The sequence below is a fragment of the Leptinotarsa decemlineata genome, unplaced genomic scaffold, assembly GCF_025532065.1.
Source record: "Leptinotarsa decemlineata unplaced genomic scaffold, Ldec_3_MD MMD2_tig00001064_RagTag_RagTag, whole genome shotgun sequence".
NCBI classification, from domain to species: Eukaryota; Metazoa; Arthropoda; class Insecta; order Coleoptera; family Chrysomelidae; genus Leptinotarsa; species Leptinotarsa decemlineata.
In genome coordinates this window covers 4948163-4975052 of record NW_027412558.1, presented here as the reverse complement: position 1 = coordinate 4975052, position 26890 = coordinate 4948163, and the positions used below count along the sequence as shown (strand labels likewise).

General features: G+C 35.4%; 2 protein-coding genes across 3 annotated transcripts in view; one reads left to right on the top strand and one right to left on the bottom strand.

The window, feature by feature from the left end:
• Positions 1-26890, bottom strand: part of 5-HT7 (5-hydroxytryptamine receptor 7) — a 290467-nt gene that overhangs the window by 131184 nt on the left and 132393 nt on the right. The window contains exon 1 of one of the 2 annotated variants that reach the window (XM_023174542.2): positions 16249-16372. The exons of the other annotated variant lie outside the window; for it this stretch is intronic. The gene's annotated coding sequence lies outside the window, so the exon portion shown is untranslated. Of the gene's footprint in view, positions 1-16248; positions 16373-26890 lie in introns of those variants that run through there. 2 annotated transcript variants of the gene reach the window in all.
• Positions 1582-6148, top strand: LOC141482458 (uncharacterized). The gene is made up of 2 exons (XM_074175786.1): positions 1582-1587; positions 5777-6148. Exons 1-2 carry the CDS (start codon positions 1582-1584, stop codon positions 6107-6109), a joined length of 339 nt encoding a protein of 112 aa, XP_074031887.1. The 3' UTR covers positions 6110-6148.

Genomic DNA, 26890 nt, shown 5'->3' with positions numbered 1-26890 from the left:
TCGTACAAAAATGAGTTACTGATTGAACACAAATATATATTTTCTTGATAAATAATCAGTGGACAAAACTAATTATCAATAGTTTTTTCGCTTCAGCATTTCAGCACCATTCGAAACACGTTAAAAAACTCCAGTAATATCAGAGTTTTCTCAATGTAGCGTAAGGTGGTTCTTGATTCCAGTTAGTTGCCATTTTGCTATATTTCATGTCGTGTGAGGCAAACTTTTTTGATAGTCGTTATTTCGTTAATTGGTCAAACTTCCTGTCTTTTTGAACTTTACATTGCTAATAAGCAACTACATAACATCAAAACCAAGAAGATATGCATCCGCGATCCAATGTGAAATTATCAACATTGTTGACACTTATGATGTACTGTTTGGAACCTTTGGTGTAGTAATGAATATTACTGGAGTTTTTTCTTCCCAACACCAAATCGTTATTTTAACACCTCGACACGTGTTTCGATCACCAAGTTATCATCTTCAAAGAGGAAGATTAAAACTAGAAACTAATGCGAGCTAATCCTATTTATGCCATATAAGTATTCCATTCATTTAAACCATCCAGGGTACCACCCATACAGGTATACCAACCTAAATTATTTTACAATTTTGCCTTATCTATTATTTTACAATCTATGTTTATATAAAACAATTTTCAGCTATATAAAAAGTTATTTCACAATATTGCCTATCCAAATTTATTTTTGCAATGTGTCCTTATGCAGTAATCAGTAAACCCTTACTTTAATAGATCTTTTTGTCTGTCCATAATATCTTGCATCGCAGTCCTTTGCCAACATTGTTGGGTTGAAAATTCAACGGTTGATGAGGATATTCTTTCCAATGAAATATCAGTATATCAGTACATGGATATGTCTAGTTAAAACGAAGGAGGGTTTCCAAAAATGTATGCAAGCTGCAGACGAAAGAGTATTTTCAATCAACAGAACAGCTCACACCTATGAATCTTCCATTTTCGTTAGTGTTCGTAATGAATATAAATCAGAAATAGACGAAAGTGGAGAATCACGAAGAACTGGAAATTGGGAATAAACTGCTTGTTATTTCAATGCTTTTATATCTTTTTGATTAGTAACTGTTAGGTGAAATTTGAACGAGCGCTTATTCAAACAAAATTCAGCATCGAAAAACACCCATCATCATAACCCACTCAAAAAATGGTCAATGAACCCGTTTCCTCCAGTCTTTTAGCCTTTTGGAAGTTTCAACTGTGGAGATGAAGGAGACAGATTCTAATAATATACCTATGACTCATGACAGACAATCAATTCTTTGAATGAATAGCAACATCTTGGGTAAGTAAGTCCTCAGATAAATTTGAAACGTTGGTAGGACCTCCAAACTTCAGCAACTCATGATGCTCAAGTTTGAACGTCTTTGAAATATTGCTCATATTCATTGATCTCCAAGAATGCTTTGACGCTCCTTGAATCCATCATGAGCCTCTTCAGAGCCTCAAATTGGAAGCAACGCGATAATCTGAAGTCTAGTAAAAGAACTGGAAACAATACATTCCCAAGTACTGCAGCTGATTAGAACATTGTCATTCGGGAAATGCCGGTAGTTTTCAGAGATATCGAAGGACTTATATAGAAATGTATGCTTTCACGACTGACGCCATTGTTTTCCAAATTTTGTTGTGATCTTCTTTGGCTATAATCTCCGAATATTCCAAGGGAGAAGAAGAGGAACAGAGAAGAAGAGGAACAGAGAAGAAGAGAAACACCAGTGAAAATCAACCCGAAGGTACTGTCTATTTGGCATACATAGAAGGTGTCACTGACCGAATCGGGAAAATTCTGAAAAAGGAGAAAATTATCACCGTCTTTGAACCAACGAAAAAAAATATCGGAGTATTTGAGATCAGCAAAAGGTAGCAGAGATCCACTCTAATCAGCAGGAATTTACAGGATTCTGTGTAACTGTGTTAAAGTTTATATCGGTCAGACGAAAAGAAGCAATGCGGAGTTGCTGATTGGGACGGATCCAGAAGTCTGCAGTCGCTGAACATGAACTTCTGTTTTTACAAAATCTGTTTTTCCGTTAATCAGCTGTTGCCCCCATATGAACGACAACTCTCAGAAGTTGAGAAACTTGTTCGAGATGAGGACTAAAGAGGTCTTACGTTTTAACGTGTGATTCCTAACACGGTTGCAGAATCATTCCAACTTCAACCATTTAAATTCTCTCGAGAAAAATATCTGGTCGAGGCGGGAATCGAACCCACGGTCTTCCGATTGTGAGTCAGGCGCATTACCACCGCGGTCAATTCCACAACAAACTCAAACTTACACATGAACACATAATCCTCTTAGAAAATATCGAGAAGGGAAAGCAACGTCGCATCATTATTCAACGAGAATGTATTTGGAAGTCATAAAAATACACAAACACCAGGAGAACTTCAACAGGAAGAAAAAGGGAATATATCTACCAAAGATCTGGCACACAGCAGTATAAAGCGCCAAAACGAAGCCATGCCACTCAACTCGTGAGGAAAGTTCGCACAAACCCACCATTACAGAAAGTGCGCAAAAAATCAGCACGATAAATGACATGGTAGAAATGAGAGCTTCAGTTTCAGTTGATACGTCAAGAAGAGTACTTTGACAACGCTACTGAAGATGACTGTCGCAGTTGCCGTTGAAACGTTTGGAGATTACAAACAAAGAAGACCACGGCAAAACCCGAAAACCAACCAAAACGTATAGAAGGACTTCCTACAGAAATTGTGCATCTCTAGAGACTCGCTTGGTGGTGATTGGAAGAAATATGAATTTTATGCTATTGATGATCAATTTTTATCTTTTGGTGCAGCTGAAGCCATTCCTCAATGTCTTGTTTTCTCATCTAGCTGGTATGTAACGAGAAATAGTGACACCACGACATGAAATACGTGTTCTGTAAATGTCATACGGAATTCGCAAACACTGCTGGGGAGGCAATGGCAAAGATGCAACTGCTGTTCGCGCTTTCATTCTCAATGAGAAACGGCAGAGTTCCGCCCTACTGTTCCAAATTGATGACATTATTCGTGCTGTGAATGTGCCATGCCGTTTCCTTCGGATTGTTATACCAGCCACTTACAAGGAAATAAAAATGAACTATATCTCCGATTCAAATGGGGCGAAATTGGGGAATTTTCTCCGGCGCGATTTCGGATATTGCAATTTAGCGTGTCGGATACTATTTCAGTTGTTGACTCATTACAATTTTTTCTCGAATGGTGGACTTCCATCGTCTACTATGATATAATATGATTTGAAATCCCTGAAACAACATATAAAATTGAAAATCAAAAAGAATAGCTGAAAATTGAAAAAGTTGGAATGAAATAAAAATTTAAATATTTCAAGCCAAGTTACTTCACGAGGTTTGATTGTAAGTATACACAATCGTCTTCGATTGATGACTGGATCATTCCTCGGAGAAATGACTATTTATAGATCATTCACCTATCCCCTCCTTCATCTCCCAATTCACTGGTTCAGCAGGAGATGACCGTTTGGCGTGAGTTGACCGTTTTCTGCTCAATTATGGGTTTTCATATGATACGTATCTGTACAGTGACGCATTATATGGGTATCCATATGATGCGTCATTGTACAACATATACGCAGCTTCTTTAAATTTCCTTCTAAACCAGTTCCACCCCCTGTGGATGATCTCAGCTTGGGACCACTTGATGTGAGTCTAAACATGCTCTGTTATTCCCGATTTGCAGGTTTCTCCTCGCTGTGTGTGTTTTTTGTGTTCGGCAATGCAGACTTTCAATGGCCTTTCACTCTCACCGATATAGGATTTGCCGAACTCACAAGATTGATGATATTTTCGGAATCGCAGTCTGCGTTTGGTGGTCTGGTGGTCGTGGGGCTGCTACGGATAGTGTTTCAGATCTGAAGCAGATTCTGATGTTGTACAAGAAACCAATTCTTCTTATCCTTTCCGCACTGTTTGTAAAGGCTTCTCTCCACTGCGAGGGTCTAGCTGTCTTCTAGCCAAAGACTGTTCCACCATCACTCTGGACTAACCATTCCGTTGAAGATCTTTCTTGATGATGCCTAGGTCTTTCTCCGATTTTCAATTGTAATTATCCTTTCAGGAATTTCAAATCATATTATATCAATGGAAGTACGAACTGATGAAATGTCAACTGAAGCTTTTTTCCAATTCAACCATGCCATAATATGTATATGAATTCAAAAAGAAATTGAACGGTAGGATGGAATGAATAATACGTTTTTTGCCTCAGGAAGCAATTATTCAATTTTAGAAAAGCGAATCATTCTGCTTTAAATTATGAGCTTTTAAACGCCGATGTACATTTTCAGACAATTCAGTTAATGTGAATGATACCTGGTAAACATAATATTTGCAAAATATCGATCAAATAATAGTTTCCGTTTTAACATCACAGGAGCCATGAAAACATCACCAACCGTTGCGTTGATGGCCATGTTACGTTTGCGCACGGCTGGTGTAAACCTGGAACTAGGAATGGGTCAATTGACGCTGAACCTATGGCGAGAAGAGCTTACTACGCAACCTCTGCTGCAGGCAACCAGTGATGCAATTGATTGCAATTGTCAAAATTAACCATCAAGAACAGTTTTCTCTTAACGTGTGGCTCGGAGTTATTGGGGATGATTCAACTGGGCCTCATTTTCTACCTCCTTGATTAGATGGTGAGGCATACGTTCAATTTTTAAGAAAAGTGCATCCAGTACTGCTGGAGGAAGTTCCTTTGGGATTCAGAAGAGATATGTTTTTCATGCAAAATGGGGCTCCCGCCCATTTTAGTCAAGTAGCACGTCAGCATTTAACTGAAACATATGCAAATCAGTGGATAGGTCGAGGAGGACCACAGAACTGGCCCGCTCGATCCCCGGATCTCAATCCTCTCGATTTCTCTATTCGGGGCCATTTACAGCATTTGGTTTATCGTACTGCTGTTGGCGATGTAGAGGACTTAAGAAATCGCATCATCGATGCGTGCAAGGTAATCAGAGAGACTCCAGGAATATTTGAGCGAATACGTGGCTCAATGCGCGGCTCAATGCGCCGACGTCTAGACGCATGCGTCATATTGAACATTTCCTATGATTTCTAAATGTTGTGTGTTTCGTTATTAATAAATTAGTTTTGTTTATTACTCTTTAATCGTTTAATGCAGGTACTAACTACAAAATAACAATAAATCCAGTTCGCATTCATGACGATGTATCTCTGTAGTTGTTCGTAAAATTATTTTTTGCTGCGAACTGGTTCATTTTGGGCAAAAAACCAAAAGACATTTTTTTGTTTCGAATGAAACAGGCTATCGGAAATATATTTTTGGATGGTAGAAAAATGATAAGACAAAAAGTTACATTGGAAATGAATTTTAGGGGTTGCGTTTTCCACCCCTAACAACCATGGAGTAAACCAAATAAATTACTGGCTAAGTGTCTTTTTGGTAGTACGGAACGTTAGGTTAATTTCAATATTGTAACTTTTTCAGTGCTTGTGAAAAAAATTGTTATACAAATTTCATGTACCACCTTCAAGGGGCTGTATCTTGACAAGGGATGCTCCAATGAAGTTTCTTTATGTGGAAGATCCTATCTTTTTTTCGATGAGGAATCACCTCCTTAAATGTTTTATACTTATTCAGTTACACCCTTATGTCAGTAGGATTATTAGGTTTATGAATATTTCACTGGTCCTAGCTGTCTTGTGTGTCTGTTTGTATTTTGCGTGAAAACTTTAGCACAAAACGTCTGATGACGCTTCTCTCACTCCGGCGAAATATGGCCGAAAATCAAATGCCGAAAAAGTAACAGCCGAAAAGAATGACAAAGCAGTAGAATCGAAGAAAAGAGAGGAAAAGGAAACAAAAGAAGTTGAAGAAGATGGTGCATCAGCAGTGAAAAGAGGCAGGGGTAGGCCAAAGGGCACTACAAAAATAAAAGCAGTAGTAAAACCCAAACCTCAAGCAGCAGGAAGTGGACGTGGCAGACCAAAGAAAAACGACGAGGAACCCAAAGACTCCGAAGAAGAAGAGGATGAGGAAAATCACGGAAGAGAGGAAGAAGATGATTAAACTAGTTCAAGGAGAAATGGATTCACTTCAACATTAGAGTCTTGGTTGTTATTTACTTTGTATATTATTCTAAGGTCATGTTCATTTCTAGAATAATCATTCCACATGTTTCGTGCTATCACTTTGAAATCACCCTATATTAGTTTGAGTTTTATGTAGTTGACTGTCCTATATCCTTGATATTTATATTGTAATCAGTCTGAATTTGTGTTTTCGTGTCTTGCAAGATCATCTGGTCACTGTCTATCCATGAAATCTGGTTTAATACACTTCATAATATGATCTCAACATTCACTTTTGATACAATTCAGTATTGTTGAACATGATTAGAAGTCACTTCGTTGAAGAGAAATTGATAGTTTTCTCGTATAGTATCATATTCGTCAAAAACAAAACCTTGATAAGCAATTTTATTCCGATGGTTGATGACAGGGTTCTATTTTCTGAGACGTATCTTAGTTCATGTCAAATATTATACTGTTCATCTTTTATCAAAAATATCTCAGAGAAATTTCTATTTTTCGAGACAAAACTTATAGCGAGTTATCGAAAATGTTCTAGAAACCGCACGTTGAAAAGTAAGACCTTTGAATTCCTCGTCTCGCACGAGTTTAGACTTCTAAGGATTGTCGTTCCCAAAGGAATGACAGCTGGTTGACAAATAAACGGATTTTAAACATATTTCCAATGCACTAATTTTTGGTGGATATCAATTTTTTTGTATAACGGAGGAAAAAAGACCATTCGTTACATACCCAATGAAACACACTATACATGGTTCCCTAATCCTTCAAACCTGGAAAATTCATCATTCCATATCGCAGAGGCAGTCAATCAATACTCCAACACAATAATGAACTAGTAAAACATAAAAGCAATAAAAGTCATTCGCAGCAAGGAAAATCTCCGCGCCGTTGCCCCAATCTATAAATAGACGTGTTGCCTTATTGCCATTTTCAACGAATCCGACACGATGGATTCACACTTGACCACGGTTTCTCCTAATTCGAAAACATTTCCTGATCGCCAGAGGTCCAGATTCACTTCGGATGTTTCGGGGATTACGTGGCAAAAATAAAATGTAGCGAATGGCTCCGTCCATGGGGGCTCAAAAGTCTACTCGATTAACTGACGTTTGGAATCACGAAGCGAAATCGAGATTCTCAGTCATTGCTCTCCCCCTACCGAGTGAAAACACCATTTAATTCATCGGGAGAAAGGAGTCATTAGGCAAGCCATAACTTACAAGATTTTCCAGATAGAAAAATGAAATTCGGAGGATGAGAAGTTATTTTCGAGTTACTTTTTTGTTGCTATGCCGATGTTTTCATATGCAAAAGTACGAGAGGGGCGTGGAAATGCTTGAAGGAACTGAAAGAACTGGCAGATTGCAGATTGGAACAGAGTTGAATCAGATGTGAGGAGAACATTCAGAAAAGTTTGAGGGATTTCTTTGGGGATGAGTAATTGTTTGGGAAGCCTCCCTACTACAAATTGTACAGGTAGAGTTTCATAATGAGGTTGCGGTGCTGAAGTTGAAAAAATGAATGGTTAGAAGAACTCGCAGCAAGAAAATGCCTAGGAGCCAAATCACTTTGGAGGTGAAACCTCTCAAATAGAGGACTAGAGGTCCTCAATATGTAGATGTTATTTGAAAACAATTCTTTCCGACATATCCCAAAAAATTCTGGGGTTATATCAAGGAACGTCGAATAAACTATGCCGTTGCTAACAGATCCACTTATGATAATGATGAATTATTCAATGATAAGGATATTGCAGACGATTTTGCTACTTTCTTCAAATTCACTTTCACGAATAGCGGTGTGCCGGTAAACCCCACACTAGTTCCTGAGCATGACCTTGACATCATTGAAATTGGTGATACCAAGAAACAAGAGGTTGAAAATGCTATTAAGACACTGAAACCCAAAGCAGCCTTTGGTATCGATGGCATTCCAGCTACATTTTCAAAGCTTACTGTGACTTGTTACAGCAACCACTGTGTCTCTGGAAAAAAAATCGTTTTCCAAGCTTTCCCAAAATTAGCGAAGTTACCCCCATACACAGAAGCGGCAATAAGAACAATGTAAGAAACTACAGACCCATAACTGTCTTACCAGCTTTGTCGAAGATATTTAAACGGGTGATATATAATCGAGTATACAATCACGTGGACTCAGTAATAATCGACCAACAGCATGGCTTTATTGGTAATAAATTTACCATTACCAATTCATACGCATTTAGTAACTTTGTTACGGAGGGAATGAAAAATGGCTATCAAATAGACGTTATATACACTGACTTGGCCAAGGCATTCGACAGAGTTAACCACGGGGGTTTTGATCCTGAAATTGAAAGCATTCTATTTCATTCTATTCTATATGAAATATCCAGCCCTATACAAAATATTTCCTAATTACGGTACAAAACTCCAGAGAATGATTCGTTAGGTCGTTTTAAGAAATAAAATTTAATGAATATCGTCACACCGATACGGTTGAAATTTTCTTCAGTTATTGAAAGTAAAGAAGCGCTTATTCAGTCCTAATTAGATTGGAATTATTAGGTCCAGTGGAGTCTCAGTGGACACCACACCCAATAATATTGGGAAAAAATTGTAAGCCACTTCGCATATCGTGAACACCTAATTTGGAGAACATCTGACAGTGATAGTGTTGTCATATCATCAGTGATTCCGTCATAAATAATTTCACCAACGCTGAAATGACTGACATGAACTTTATTTATGAATTAGCAGATCGAAATGTGTGAAAGCTCTGAGAATTTACCAGGAGAGATATCTCAATAGAGTATTTCCATGTTCCAAAACATTTAGAACGCTACATGCAGGATTATGTAAAACTGGGAGTTTTAATGAAAATGCAGGGGGTGAAATAATAGAAACTGTAATAACGTCTGAACTAGAAGAAGCTCAACTTGATGCGATGGAAGAAGATCCTTCAAATAATACGAGAAAGATTGCACTGCAGCTGGAAGTGAGCCCAAAAACCATATTGACAGTTCTGAAAAGAAACCTTCTATGAACATATCCAAAACAGCATGTCCAAGTTCTACTGCCTCGGGATTTTCACCCAAGATCAATGTTTTGCATGTGGTTGATTCATACGATGACACACAATAATAATATTTCACCAAATAGTTTATTTACGGACGAAGCAAATTTTTCGCGAGATGCTATTATGAACTTTCACAATGACCATTTTTGGGCCGACAAAAACTACCACGTTATTGAAGGAACTTATTTTCAGCAACGATTTCTGCTGAACGTTTAGGTAGGAATGATTGGTGACTACCTAATTGGACCATTTTTTCAGTTGGTAGGATTACCAGGTGAATGCTTCACAGACTTCTCACGAGATCACTCACCCATTTTGTTAAAAAAAATGGCGGTACTTGTAAGAGCAAACATGTGGTTATTACACAACGGGGCTACATCTCATTTTAATATTCTTGCTCGTCCGCTTCCTTAATCGTGGGATTCCCCGTGCAGGACCTCAAAACTGGCGAGACCTGATATGAATCCTCTAGATTTCTATTAATGAGGTCATCTCAAAGCTCTTGTTCAAAAAATTCCTGTACTAGATATGAATGGATATGGGGAATCGAATATTTGACAATTGCAATGTCATAAGGAATACTCCAGGTATTTTTGAACGTGTTAGATAATCAATGACAAATCGATTGCAGTCGTGTATTTTGTCAGAAGGCGGACATTATGCTCATTCACTTCGAGATAGAAATTGTTTATTATTCACTTCTAGTTTTTATTTTATGTTGCCCATGGATAGTTTTTAGATGTGATTATTTCTCTCTAAAACGAAGCTTTATATAAAGAAAACTCTAAAGACGAAAAAGTTGTATTATTAGTTGCTCAATCTAAAAAAATTAAAAAACTACAGAATGAGTGAGTGGCTTTTTTTCCCGCAATATTGCTAGCTGTGGTGCCCACTGAGACGCCACTGGACCTGAAAATTACAATCTAGATCGGGCTAAAGCATCTTAATAATTCAAATAACCAAATCGGTGTGAGGATATTTATGATAATTCATAAATACCGTTTTCTTTTAAAACTCAACCCCCCTCCGGACATTATTCATAGGAACTTTTCCTAAAAACGACCTAACGAATCACCCTCTGAAATTTCGTACCGTAGTTAGGAAATACCCTGTATATAAATATTATTTTGCTTCTGAAATTACTGATGCAACTTCTCATTCGTTCTGCTTCATCCACAGCAAACAATGTGAAGAAACAATTCATTCAGGTCGGTCTCCCCTTACCAACAGAGAAAGTTTATGGAATGACACCTATCAGAAAACAACTACTCCCCTGGCTAATACCACGAACGGCGTTGGATTATATCCGACAGGTGGCTGTGCAGGATTCTTCACAGAAGTGATTCCTGTAAATACTTTTGGCTATGCAAGTGCCGTAATCAATTTTGAATGACTGGAACGTGCACACATGCTTACAGAGTACCATACCTCGAACAAAGCTGAAGCGAACGACAAGCAACATATCTGCAATTAATCCTTCTGCCTGTAGACGAGGTCCTGAACAACCGTACATGCGAATTACCCAAATCCTCGTATAAGGAAATTAATATCACCTATAAGATAGTGGGAATTGTTGAAGATTGGCTATAAATCAAATCATCTGGGGGGAAAAATTCGTTCAGGCTAGTGTTCCCTTACCTACACAGTAGGTTCATAGAGTGACACCTAGCAGAAAACAACTACTCCCCTCCCAGAGGGACTGGGACCTCTAAAACTTCGAGGTGAAGGAATTCAAGTGTCGGGGGAGGTTGAATATCTGGGAGTAATTCTAGATTCCAAAATGACCTGGAAGCAACACTTGGACAGGATAAAGAGGAAAGCGGAGGTAGCACTGATGCTCGCCAGACGCACCTATGGAAAAACATGGGGCTAAAACCAGACATGGTATATTGGCTATACACGATGGTAGTAAAACACATGATAACATACGCATCTCTGGTCTGGTGGCCAAAGATGAAGCAGGCGACCGCCATCTACAAACTAGGCAAGGTGCAAAGACTTGCATGTTTGGGAATGACGGGAGCAATGAGAACTAACCTCAACAGCTGCATTGGAGACACTCCTGAATCTACAGGAAACAGCTCTACACATCTTATGCGAATGTGAGGCACTGAATCACAGGAGGCAGGCAATATATGGACGTACGAAATTACGTCCAGAAGAATATAACGAACATTCAACACGGAACCTGTACAAACTAGTACAGAGAACGAGACTGATGATATGGATGTCATGAGAAGATGGGAGAATGAACGGAATAAGCACAAGAAACTGCAGTATGTTCTGGAGACTTGGACTAAATGGATAAGTCAGACAGCTCTCAAGGGACCAAAAATAAACTACCCTGGCTAATACCACGAAGGGCGTTGGACAGTTGGATATAATCCAAATTGGCTATTCTATATAGGAAGTTCCAAAAGCATTTTTCATTTCCTAACAACAGCTGACTATAACATACATGTAAAATGTAATATTTTCCAAATATAATGGATATAAAGAGAATACTGTTGGTTGAACAGTATTCCACAATTTTGTTGGTTGTCATTTTTCAATACTTTGAACAAAAATTTCAGACGCCTCGGAATTTTTCATGCGCGTTGATGTGCTTTCGTTTTGTGAATATCGACCGAAATTGCCCCAAAGAGACCCATTTATAAATGGAGAATTGAAGGAGGATTCAACGGATGATCCTCTCAAACTGTCAGTCCGATTCGGGAGGATTTGTTGAGTATTGGTTTTGTGCGAATGTCCAATATATCACAATGGACGACTTGAATGAAAACAAATAGATGGTTACTGTGTGGGAATTATACGAGTCAGCAATTGTCATTCCCTACTGTCGCTTTAACGTCAAAGCTGGGTTCCTCTATGGGGGATTCCCACATTATTTCGGAGAATGAAAATTTGAAAGTCTTTTTGTTAGTGGTTTTGGTGACTCAATGTTTCTTTTCTTTTGAATAGATGGAAAGATGGAAAAAATCGAGGACAGGCGATAAAACGCTCCTTTTCCAGATGTTATCATTCTTAAATCATACGTAACTCTCAGTGCCTACTAATGCATTATTCACAACATTAATGTCAGTGTCCTGATCAAATTGAACTGATGAAATCAAACATTTAATTATGATTCTGCCAGAAATCACCAGGTTCAATTAGATATTATGATTATGATAGTGACTAGATCCTAACTCTATTGGGATGACTCAAAATATGTAAATCAAATAAAACTCACAAATACAATGAACAGATAAAAGAGACTGCGAATAAAAACGTTCAGATCATAAATTCAAACTCCAATGTGAATACTTATATAAATGTAAAGTTCCTGAGGATGGATGTATGTATGTATGTATGTATGTTTGTGGCTCACGTCTAAACGACTGAACGGATTTAGATGAAATTTTACGTAAATACAGCTTGTGCATCAGAATAACATGAAGGCTACAATTTACAAAGGTTTTGTGTAGTTTAAGTCATAATACAACGATAAGTATCGAGTAAGTCGGAAAAATTGTTGCTTCCTGAGAAATATCTTGGCGTGCGCTGCCTATACCGTTGGAGTTACATGCAGATAATGTACCGTAAGATTGTTCATCTTGAATAGTTCTGAATAAAAGTCCGCTATAGCACATATCTACCTCAAATGATAGAGATAAAGATAGAGTTTTATTCAACCATGTTACGTATAAATACATTTATTGCAGGTCACAGTACATAAAGAGAAACATTGCAATAAAAATAAAATGTTAAACATATAAAAGGAATACGTATAAATAACACAATAAAATTACACAACACAACAAAACATATTTTTTGAATGTTTCCTACACTAAATTAGTCAATTCCTACTAATTTTGGGGTGATAAAAACGAAAATAACAATGAAAAATCTTTATTAGCTCTGGTTTTTGAGATACACAGTACTAAATCTTAAAGAGTAGTTATACTATACGTGAAAAGTGAAAGTACATAAAACAATATTGTTATGTTCCTTTTAGAATATTTTAAGTACAAAATTAATAAAAAAAACATTATTCTTAGTGTTTTGACAAATAAAAGAAGTTTGTACCACCAAATTTCAATTAAGTCCATTCGATTCATTGTAAGATCGCTGTCGTTTAGCTTGTCTTTTATAAAACACTTCTGGAGCATCCCTACACACAGACCAGCAGTAGTCTGCAAGCATTGCTTCATTCCAACGGCCCTGATATCTCTGTTCCATTAAGGCAATGTCTTGATGGAATCTTTCTCCATGTTCGTCACTCACAGCTCCACAGTTTTGTGGGAAGAAATTAAGATGAGAGTGAAGAAAATGAATTTTTAAGGACATGTTGCATCCAAGTTGGTGGTAAGCTTGAAGAAGCTCTTTAACCAATGCTGTGAAGTTATCATCTCTTTTGTTACCTAAAAACCCATGTACAACCCCTTTAAAGGCTTTTCAGGCTCTTTTTTCATTTCCTGTTAAAATCATGTCAAAAGCAGGATCATTTACGATTTCACGGATTTGAGGCCCAATAAAGATGCCTTCCTTGACTTTAGCATCACTCAACCTGGGAAACTTTGCTCTCAAGTACTTAAAAGCTTGTCCTTCCTGGTCCATGGCCTTCACAAAGTTTTTCATTAGTCCCAACTTAATATGTAATGGGGGAAGGAGAACATCCTTAGGATCTACAAGAGGCTCGTAAACATTTTTTCTCATTAGGGTTTAGGTCTCCTGTAGGCCAGTTCATTTTTTTATAGTGAGATTTTCTATCCCGACTGTCCCACAGACACAAAAAACAACAGTACTTGGTGAACCCTAATTGCATTCGTAGGAGTATAGCAATGACTTTCAGATCACCACAGATGTGCCACTTGTGTTGTTCATATTTGATTGATTGGAGAAGTGTTTTCATATTTATATACGTTTCCTTCATGTGAACTGCATGACCTATAGGAATAGAGGGTAGCTGATTTCCATTATGCAGAAGTACAGCTTTTGAACTTAGTTTTGAAGAATCTATAAACAGTCTCCATTCAGATGGAGTGTGATCCAAATTCAAGCAGTCCATTAAACCATTAACATCAGAACAAACTACGAGGTTTTCTTTTTTCTCAAAAAAAGGAAGCAAATCTTTTTGACGCTGTCTGTACTGAGATATTTTCACATCATGTTTTAGAAGATTCCACTGTTGTAGTCTTGACCCTAACAGCTCAGCCTTTTCCTTAGACAAACGAAGATCTCTTATAAGGTCACTCAACTCTGCTTGACTAATTCTGTGCGGATCACTAGACCTATCGCTTACCTCAAAATCAGGGTCATAGGATGTAGAAGGATGGGTTGCTCCTTCTAAACAGTCTTCATCACTTTCCTCTAAAATTTCATAGTTTTGGGGTGGAGAAGGGACTGGCAAATTGTCTGAGTGTGGTACAGGCCGAAGAGCAGATGGGAGATTAGGGTATTTAACCGTTCCTCTTTTCTTCATAGATAAACCTTGCTCAATGGGAGGAGTTAAGCAGAAATAACAGTCGTCTGTATGATTGGTTGGCTCACGCCAAACCATAGGTACTGCAAAAGCCATTGCCCGGTTTTTATTTTTCAGCCACTCTCGCAATATGACGGAACAAGAATTACAACATATATGAGGAGCCCATGATTTATCTTGGTCCCCAACTTTCACACCAAAATAATGTTCATAGGCTGTCTTAACGATAGGTGTCATTTTACGTTTCTGAGCCTTAAATGTTATTTCACTATCGACAGAATTCACACACTTTCGAGGCATTTCAGATCAGCACTTAAATTAATTCAAAAATCAACTTCACACGATAATTTCAATAGCAACCACGTGCGTACAATTGACAAACTCACATAGGTTATGTTTACTACTTAAGAACAGCTGATGAGAGGAGTGTTATGTAAACAAACATGTGTACCAACTGTTGGTGATAAAATATTTCATTTGTTGAAAACTCAGTATACATATATATAATATAATGGTACTATATCTTGAAAACAAGAGCTAATATATAATTTTTATGGTCACTTTCGGTTTAAACACGTGGAAATACATTAAAATCATCTAATTTCAATCCCGAAACAAAAACTTTGTTGTGTTGTGATTGTAATGGAAAATAAATAATAGTTCATAAAAACTCAAAAAACACGCTTTAACAGCAACACAAACTAGAAAATGATTAGAAATTAATTTACGATTATGTTCAACATCGATGATAAGTCCTGTGGCTTGATGTAACTAATGACTTTTAATAAGTTTGGAATCAGAATGTATCTATTATCAAAAAAAAAATATTTTTTTGTAAAAAAACGTGAGGTGCTAAATATCCATCATTATAAATACTTGGTTAGGAGCTGCTTGCCAGATTGGATCCATAATAAGGCATCCCACGATTTTTTACAACAAAATTATTATTATTGTGAATGAATTTATTCTGATTTCGATATAAAAATTGTTATATGTAACTGAAATGATAAAATTTTCAATTTACTATCATTCAAAGCGTTTTGAAAAACTCAATCAGACATATATATGTTTTCTCTATTTCATATAGTGTTGGTATTTAATTCATTGTAGTAATATGTTGAATATGTAAAATAAACTCTGATAAGACAAATCATCCATTTATTCCTTTTCATATTCCCAGATAATCCTTGGATTTTTCAGTAAAATGTGTTGGTTTATCGAATATCATGAGTAAATGTCGCATTCCGTCCTTGATCTTTGCACTATGATCAGTTATACATTTTTCGTTTTTATTTCCATCCCATGTCACAATTCGTTCGCTATGAAATCCTCATTCTAACCCATATGAATAATACCTCCCTATTTCAGCTGGTGATAATTCATTTTCGTCATATTCGAGTATTAGTTTTTGAACTTCCTCAGTCATTCACTTCTTAAATATTTATTTTGATGCTATAAATATTTATTTTTGAATCTATTGATAATTTAAGACAATGAAAGTCTCAATTTCTACTAAGGTTGTCTTCATACTGAACACATATATCAGCATTACTCAAATATAATTAAAAAAAACTAGTTTTCAATCCACATACCTGATGTTTTTCTGAAACAGTCCTAAACAAATAATCCAAAATTATTTCACTATTCACTCGCGAATATGAGTCAATTTCAATTTGTTGTTAATCATCACAAACACACTCTAATCTAATGTTATCTTTTGAAGTTTCAAATGTTTTATCGCAGATTACTTAAAATGATACTCAGTGTGATTCAAATTCACTGTCCCGAGGTAGGTGTTTGTTAAAGACCCGTACTTTGAGACGAGACATTTCTTTATGTGACAAAACTCAGCTGAATGTCTGTTTCAACTGGCTTGAAATTAATTTCACTCACGTCCTCTAAATGAATGAGATACTTTTTTCGAAGTTGGCAGATGGGGCGATGACAAACCTGTTGTTTGTTGTCCGTTTCAGCCTAGTTTGGGGAATGATACTCTGAGAAAATTCGATTTTCAATTATAAAAATCATCGACTTTATTCAGTTAACTAGTTTAGTGATCCAATAATTTTTCTGAAAAAGGGGTTGGTTGAGTAACAGGATCAGTTTTTTCTTAAAAAATCAATTGTATTTTTGCCGACGTTTTGAATTCGAATGAATTCATCTTCAGGGCCCTGTAACATTTTATTTTCATAAATATACTTTCCACAAAACTTATACGATTATTATCGTTTCAATTTCACACGAATTAATCAGTTTTTAATTAAATCACTCACCGAAAAGTAGTTTTTTCATGTTGATGTTAATACTATTTCAATAATACTATTTTAATACTATTTTTATGAATACTATTTTAAGATAATACTATTTTAATTTACTATCAGACATATTAGATGCGTATTTAAAAAATAAAGATGAAAAATAAATTTTTGAGACAACACCAACACAAAACGACATGAAACAAACGAATGGATTCATTTGTGATTCTGATAGGGTGGTGTCTGTTTTTATATCAATGGCAGAAAGAAAAAGTGTGAAAAAGTGTAAATTATTCTGGTATTTTACGTATGAAATTAAAATGAGCAGTATCAAGACCATCTACATCTCTTCTAGTGTTAACACTATCGCATTTGAGGATATGTATCATTTCGCTCAAAAGTCTTTTTGATAAATATGGTTGAATATCTAGAATAGAAGGATGATCAAAATGAAAAATTTGCCATATTCAACGAGAGCTGTGGGGTTTTTCATATTCTCAGAGTCCTCATGTGTTCTGAAACTCGTGTTTCAAGATACCGCCTGATTTGACCAACATAGCATTTGTGACAGCTTCCACATTTCAGTTTGTACACAATATTGGATAGCATTTCTTGTGATGTTTTAGTTTTTTGTTTCGAGAAAAAATGCTTTCCAACTGTATTTTCATTTGAAAAAGCCACTTTTATTTCTTCGTTACCGAGTAGCATTCCAAGTTTAACAGATACATTTTCTACAAATTGAATTTTGTGATATTTGGATTTCACCCCTGAAGGAGAACCTTCTTTCTTTAATTATTTTTTTAATGAAGGGTCTAGGGAAATTATTCATCACTAGGTAATTCTCAACCAATTGGATATTTTTGTTATGGAATTCAGAATTAGAAATGGCAATTGCTCTTGATTTCAAATTCCTCATAATGTTGATTTTACTTTGAAAATTATGTTTCGAAAAATAATTTGAAAATCTCTCAGAAAAAGTTGGTTTGTGATACAAGTCTACCTTTAAAATTCGGTTTGCATCTTTGATTTTGATTTAGAAAAAAATAATCCTGTTACCCAACTAACCCTTTTTCATCGACTTTATGTGTGGACCATGCAGAGAAGTAAGTTTCAGACACGAACTGGAAGAAAAAGACACGTCGAAACAACTGCTTTCATATAAACATTGAATTTCAAGAAAGAAAAAATACTTTCGAAACCACTACTTTTATATGAATATTGCATTATGCAAAAAACGGTGTTTCCAATTCTGTTTGTACTCCATACACTCGTTATGGAATCAAATCAGATATCATTCACATGATTGCTACACAACATAGTATATGAAAGGGGTAAAATTTCGTTATAAGATGATTGACAATGTTCCATCAGAAGATGAGGTACTCAATGCATTAACGAAATTACGACTTCATGTCACGAATGGGTTGTGAAGTTCCTCATGTCATCAATAACAGAACGTAATGACATTCATTCGCTTGTATGATTCAATGCGCGTATTGCGTACGGGTATTGCGCGTATTTTGACGCACGTTTCGCTCACCAAGTTAACATCATCGGGAGATGATGTAATCATCTACATCACTTGATAACTCTGAATTGACAAGCGAAACACTCTTCAACAAAGACAGTGTTTTTATTCCGGTGTGGAAAGTTTTCTTCTCTGGACAAACTATCATTCGATCTCCATTACTTAATAATAAATCCAAGAACTTTTGCACCAGATATCTATCTCGAGCAAGCATTTCTGAACTACAAAAACTTTTCTTCACTTTTCCCTCTGTTTGTTTTTTATAAACCACTTTTTTCTCAGACAAACAACAAAAACCGCTTTGAAACTGATTCCAAACTTATTTTTACAATAACACCACCAGAAGTTCATCATCCACTTGTTGTTCAGTTCCCGGAACGTGATGTTGGGTCCAGAAGTTGCAAAAGTGATTCGTCATAGATGATAATGAGTTTCAAACACAAAAGCAACAAAGTGGCAAGGCTGGTTTTAACTGACAGCTCTAATTGAGCAATTATTTACTTTCCGACGTATTTTTATAGTGAACACTGAATCATGTTGTTGTTGACTGTTTTCAAGTTTTGAATTAACTTCATGAAGTTGTCACTGAAAGTTGGTATGGCTTCTGGGAACTTTGGAGAACCGATCCTTTAATGTGTTTTTTTTCATTTCGCAAACTGAAAAATGATTTCGATAGAAATGCTTTTGAAAATTGTAATTTCAGTGAAATGCTACAAAATGAAATTATGTGTCCAATAGAGAGACAGAATTATCCACAGTATATACAGGTCGTTATTTTTCAGCTGATCTCACAATTGCTATCTCGTAAACGGTAAAACCTACAAGGTCCGTTTAATTGGACGAAAGTTTTATATTTTGGAAAACTGGGATATTCTATTTTCAGATCAGAGAATATCAGTGGTTGTTTTCAAATATTCGCGAAAAACTAGAATTGTCAAATTTCATTTGACAATTCTACCTACAGAATATCTACTGAATAAAGGAAGAGAAACTCCAAATACCGTTTCATATTTGTTATAATTTGATACGAACCAATTTGCTTTGCGACGTTTCGTTCACTGGATTATATCATCAACTTTGAATATGGACCTGTATTTTAATACAAAGCTGTTATAATAGTGGCTACTGAAATTGAGGAAAAAACTAGAGGCCCGTATTCAAAAAAATTGAGATGTCAATGGAAATCTAATACGAAACGTCGCATTACATACCGGATTATGACAAATATGAAAGAGTACTGAAAGTTTTTCTGGCTTTTTTTATATAATTCGAAATGGAGTCGGTAGAGCCAAAAAACTGAAGTCGATAATTCCGCTTTTTGGCGAATATTTCAAAAACAACCACTGACATACTTGATCCAGAAAGAGATTATTCTTATTTCTCAGAAGAGAAAACATTTCTTCAATTTAAACCACCCTGTAGGTGTAACAGTAACCAAAATAGCAATAAAACAGTAATGTTGAACGGTTTTATTGAAAAAAAAAAAGATATTAATGTAGATCATGTACTCAAAACTAAAAAAAATCAGAAGGTCCTTGGTAGCAGTCATCACACAAATCTCTTCAGATTATTGTATTGATAAGATAAAAAATAATAAAATCGTTGGGCGTAGCGTAACTTTAGTAAATACGTAAATACTACGACCAACGATTCTATTATTTTTTCTTCTGATCAATACCGTAGATTGCTGAGGAGAGTGATGAGATGACTGCTACCTAGGAACTTCGGAATAGTAAATCACCTACATCATTATTATCTTTTTACTACACGATTTATATTAGCTTCATCTCTATGTATGTAGGTATATATGTTTGTAACTCTCAAGCTCAGGATCTGTATTTGACAGAATCACCGACATAATTGATTGATCTATTCGCGGGCAGATGGCGCTGTACGAACATATACAATATACGGCTGATTGAATATAGTTTAAAAAACTAAAAAACACGTTTTTAAACAATATCGAACTTGAAAGTTGAAAATAATTTATTTTAACTTATGATGCACTGTTTGGAACCTTTGGTGTAGTAATGAATATTACTGGAGTTTTTTCCCAACACCAAATCGTTATTTTTAACACCTCGACACGTGTTTTGATCACCAAGTGATCATCTTCAAAGAGGAAGATTAAAACTAAGAATTAGTGCGAGCTAATCTGATTTATGCTATAAAGGTAACTCATTAAGGTAAACCATCCAGGCGTACCAACCATACAGGTATACCAACCTAAATTACTTTTACAATTTTGCCTTATCTATTATTTCACAATATATGTTTATATAAAACAATTTTCAGCTATATAAAAATTAACTTCACAATATTGCCTATCCAAATTTATTTTTGCAATGTGTCCTTATGTAGTAATCAGTAAACCCAACAACATTATTTTATTTTAATGTAACAAGATATATAGTATGCTCTTTGGTATAGGTTCGTCATCGTTATTCATAATATTATTGTGTTTACTTAATTCAACACTCTCATAGGCATCTAGTTGCCTGTCGTTGTTAACTTGTCTAACTAATCTCAATGAGCTGAAGTCTATGGAATGGTTTTGTTGCAAAATATGATGGGCGACTGCTGATTTTTCAGGTGGTCTTTCATATTTTAAGTGTGCTATGTGTTCCTTATATCATACTTTAATAGATCTTTTTGTCTGTCCATAATATTTTGCATCGCAGTCCTTACATTCAATTTCGTAAATTCCAGGCTTTCAGATTTTCAAGGAACTAGGTATGAAGGTGGTTTTTAAAACAAGTCATACACTACAGAGCCTTTTGGGAAGTCCAAAAAACAAGGTTGGTTGCGTGTATGGTTGATACGCCTGGATGGTTTACCTGTATGAGTTACCTTTATAGCATAAATAGGATTAGCTCGCTCTAGTTCTCAGTTTTAATCTTTCTCTTTGAAAATTATCACTTGGTGATCGAAACACGTGTCGAGGTGTTAGAAATAACGATTTGGGGTTGGGAAAAAACTCCAGTAATATTAATTTATTTCAACTTAAATGAAATAAAAAAAACACTTTTGTCTAAATACCACTGGAAAATTTTTATTTATACGACCGGTTTCGAGTTTGATCCGATTATCAAGTATAAAACTGAGATCTGAATTTTGAAATATCAATTTCATTAGAATTTTCAGGTATGCTGCCAGGACAGGTATTTGAGAGACAGGATGCCAACTTAAATACCACCCTGAAAATTCTTGGGGTTGTTAAACTCATAAATTCAAGAGAGGAGACCTACATAAATCAAGTTGCTCGTTTAGGGGTATATGTTTCTAGTTATATATTCGAAACTTTCTATGTTTTTACCACTCATATTTGTAACAAACGTTACTGCAGTTTCGTCCTATAAGGACATTTTGAAACTTATACGTCAATATTTTAAACTTTACATCAATGTTTAATGTATAAGTTTGAAAATGTTTGTATAGGACGAAATTGCAATAACTTTAGTTACAAATAAATGTGGTAGAAAACATAGAAAGTTTCAATTATCTTTTCTTCATTATGATTTCCTACCACGTAGTAACGGCTACATCCATCAATTTATCTTTCTTATTCAATACTTTGTTATTGTTGGAAGTTACGCTCTCTGTACAATGTAAAAAGTCAAATTATTTTATACAAATTTCTTATAACAAGGATGATGTTGAAATGATTAATGACTTTTCGTTACGTAAATATTTAACTCTTGGCATATTATAATTATAGATAGCAAGTAATTGAACGTTTTGCCTGGATAAAAAAACCAAGGTTACATTATCAAACAAAACGTCAATCATCTGATGCAGCTCACATTCGGAGATATATTTAAAATTCACCTTGACTTTGAAACTATCTATATGGGTTTCATTGAAATGAGGAATTTTCTGGTGAAACACATTATTTGAATATATACCTTCATATGTCTCAATTATGAGGATCTCCTAACTGAAATGAATAGATAGCCATTGTGCACTTGTTGTACTGATGGACAAATAGAAATGCCATGGTTCTAAAAATGAAATACGTTATTGAGGAATATCACAAAAAACTGGTGAAAAGGCACGACACACTATTTCCACACCAGAATGCCGAAAACAGTGCAATCAAAGATGACAAAGACAGCATGTGAAAACGGAATACATAACTATCATGCAGGAGTATGGTTTTGTGTCGACCATTATTAAATATATTCGAGTAACAACTCAAAGTAAATCATGCCTAGATCATATATTTGTAAAAACATATGCAGACTCCGAACTTCTACCATTTATAATCAAAACAAATGCGACCGATCATTACACGACATTCCTACAAATTATATATGAAAATAATATAAATTAGCAATCCCACAAACAAATTCTCTAGTCATAACAGAATCAATTATAATCAACCAACACAGAAACTACAAAATGTCCGTTGGAATACCGTTTATGAAACGGAAGATGCAGAAACCGCAACAAATATTTTCATGGATATTATAAATACTGAAATAGGAAACTGCACAACTTCGCACAGATATAAAATACAAAAACGTAGAACATGGATTACCAATGGACTCATAAAATCTATCAATAGACAAGATAAAATGTATCAGCAACTTCTTAATGAACCTGAAAATGTGGAATTGAAACAAAACTATACTCAGTACAAAAATTAATTGAGACAGCTTTTGAGAATAACAAAATCCAACTATTATTGCAACAAAATCGAACAGAATGCTAAAAATAGTAAAAATGTATGGACCACTATCAATGAACTCTATCCTAAAAATAATTCAAAATCCCAAGATATTAATTTAATCGAACATAACGGAGAAAAAATTACAGATACCAAATCTATTGCTGATATATTCAACGAACATTACATACAAATTGGTGGAAAACTTGCAAATACAATTGACAAGGATCCTAATTTTCAACCTCCTAAGAAAAGTAATCCATTGTCCTCGATGGTCTTGAACGCTACCAATGCTGATGAAATAAATGATATTATTTTATCGATCAAAGACAAGAAAGCACCAGTTATTGATGGAATGAAAGCAGAAAAAATAAAATTATTATCACCAATGATCAAAAACCACTGTCTCTCATATTCAATAAGTTTCTTCAGCAAGGACATTTCCCAAGCATCTTCAAAAAGTCAGTGATCAAACCAATTTTCAAAACAGGTATTAGGGAGGATGTCATAAACTACAGACCAATCTCATTAATAAGCGCTATTGCTAAAATACTGGAAAAAATCATGAAAATAAGACTTGCCAAATATCTTAATGAAAAAAAAAAAGCATCTCCGCCAACCAATACGGGTTCAAAGAAGAAGTATCAACCCAAGTTGCGATCCTCGCCCTCACAACAAAGATGTATAATGCCTTAGATACAGGAAAACCCTCTCTATGTGTATTTATAGACCTTTCAAAGGCATTCGATACGGTCAGTCATGACTTGTTTCTGGAATGCTTGGAAAACATCGGCATAAAGGGAGTGGCCTTGAAATTATTCGAAAGTTATCTTTCCAATAGATCTCAATGTGTTGAACTGAAGATGGTGAGGAGCATTATTTTTCCTTATTTTCACGTACACTGTGGCTGAATATCAATACTATTTAAAACAAATACACTATAATTTGAGAGTATTAAATACTTATGTAACTCACTTACATTTTTTTTGGTAATATTTCCTTCTATTATTAAAAAAAGGCACAACACGAACAAAAACATGGACAATAAAAACTTTAAAAACATGTTTGCTTCTTGATAAACTATTGGGATAATAATTTCCCACCTAATAGTTCTGCGCTAGAACGACGCTTCCTATATTGGCGAATAGATGGCAGCATAATCATTCTTATGTATGGCCGTAAAACATTAGCTGTCTGACTTAGGTATGGTGGAAAAATTTCGTACCAGTAAACCTCAAAGGTTGGCAAAACAATAATGAATTTTTGAAAGTTTTCTTCTCAGAATGGGACCCCCTCGAATATTGATTCAGAAACATTCTGTACAATATCTCATCATCTTTATTTACACTTTGTGTGATCCACCGTTATCTGATTGCATGAGAAAATGAATGAAATTGAAAAAAAAAACTAATCAATACAGTTTACTGTACTGTATGATTTTCACTATATGGGTTTTACAAAAACCGCGCCACGTGTTCCGCTATACAATAGCTTCTTCAAGCATGAAGAAGCATGCTTGAAAAAGTTATTGTATAGCGAAACACGTGTCGCGGTTTTTGTAAAACCCTTATAGTGAAAATCATACAATAAACTGTATTGATTAGTTTTTTAATATGGATTTTCATCACGTATCGGCCAGTTCTATTCAATTATTGAATGAAATTGATATAAAAATCATAAAATAATGAAATGGGGTATATTTCATTTGCGAACTTTGAACCCAACAGGGTTTACGACCTGGAAATTTCAGCTAATATATTTTTCATAAGGCTATACTGTTCCAGCTACAGACTGCATTAAACTATGGATACTCCAGAGCCCAACTTTGTTCGTGTGTGCTCCGTATATTCTCAAGATATGAATATTGTATGCCTCCTATATTATTCGCTGAAGAGAGTTCTGTCAAAGAGTTATGGAAGCTGAATTATTGAAGTTTCTGTGCAACCGTTGTCCTAAATCGAATTAGATAAGTCTGAAATAACATAGTCGACGTTGATTTGATACCTTTATACTTTTATAGAGGAACTCCGTCTAATATGATTAATGTTTCAAAGATATGAGTTTCAATCAACATTTGCTCCCGGATTTTTGGAAAGTAATTTTGAAGAGAGGATTCTTGAGGAAGTTTCATTGAGATGGATATACAGTATTTCTGAAAATTCATGAAGGAAACATTAAAATGAAAATGTTCTGTAAGTATAAAGTATGATAATTCATGATCACTTGAATGAAATTAGTAAAAAACTTGTCTAAACGACCCAGTTTTATAAATAAAATTTATCAGTGGTATTTATAGACAAAAGTTTTTTATTTTTCATTTAAGTAAGTATACAGAAGCTTACAGTAAGAAAACACGCCAAGCAGATTAAATGAATGATTATGTGGCAGTTGAGGTGAGGTCCGATAACCATAATATGCCCTAAATAGAAGAAATTAACCAAGAATAACAAACAGTCTGCTTCATTCGTCAGGCAAATCTTTCTACCTCAATACGCCAATGCGACATGATCTGTCCCCCGTTGCTTTTGCGCGACCAAAACGATCCTCTCTTGGATCAGATCATCACTTGTGATGAAAAGTGGATTCTCTATTTGAAAAATTGTTACTTTATGGTGATCAGCGACTGATGTCATTCACTATAACTTGCCAGACCATCACAGTCCTATTGAAAGGAAAACGACGAAATGTTTTGAACATTCCATCAGCAGCAGTCGGCACGGGTCAACAGAAGAGGTCTGATACTGCTGCACGACAACGCCCGTCCACATGTTTCACAAATCAACGTTGGAAAATCCAACAAATCGAGCGTCCAAGTTTTGTCTCACCCATCAAACTCCCCAACCCACTACCATCTTTTGAAGCACTTCGATAACTTTCTTAGCGGTAGAATCTTCGTCAATCAGGACCAGGTAAAAACGACTTTCGTCTACTTCATCGAATCTTGAGCAAACAATTTTAATGTTGACGGAATTATTCGACTTGTGTTGCGTGGGAAAAACTACATTGATTCAAATGGCCCTTTTTCCGATTGAAATGAATGAGCATACACTCATATATTACAGTTTGAAGGAAACGCATGAAAGCGAAAGAATTTTTGAAAAAATAAATGTTTTGAAATCTTTCTTCCGTTAACCAGCTATCGCACCCCTATGAACGACAACCCTCCGAAGCTGAAACTTGTGCGAGATAAGGAATAACGACCTCTTACCTTTTAACGTGTGATTTCTAACACGTTTAAAACAACCTAATACTTTCATTTTGAAACTTGGGTAAGGGTATTTCACGTCTCGATTTTTTATATAAACCAATTGTTGATGCGCTTAACACTAGCAAACATTAACATCTATTTTTGTATTTACAAACTTGCCCGAATGTTTCCACAAACGTCCAACAAATTATCATTTGGGTGTGTCGTGAAAATATTTACAGATGAACCGTGTTATTCTGTTTTAGAAACAATCGTCCCAAAACATTTTAAATATTCATAAGAAATACCGAAAAGTATTCACAACCTCTGCCCTAAATTCAAAGGAAGAGGCAACGAAGTGACTGGCAATGACTGATGATTCCATTTTATTTCCGGGAAAAGAGAACGGTATTTCTTTTTCAGTGGCACTCTAATGGATGAAATGACTACTCCAATGAGGATTTTATGGAGTAACTTTATTCTCGGAATCTTTTTACAAGGTGTTTCTATTTTATCAGAAAACACCTACTACTAACGACTGATATGAATTGGCTTTTATTAGATGTTTGCCGTTTCGGTTTTTAGTGGATCTTGT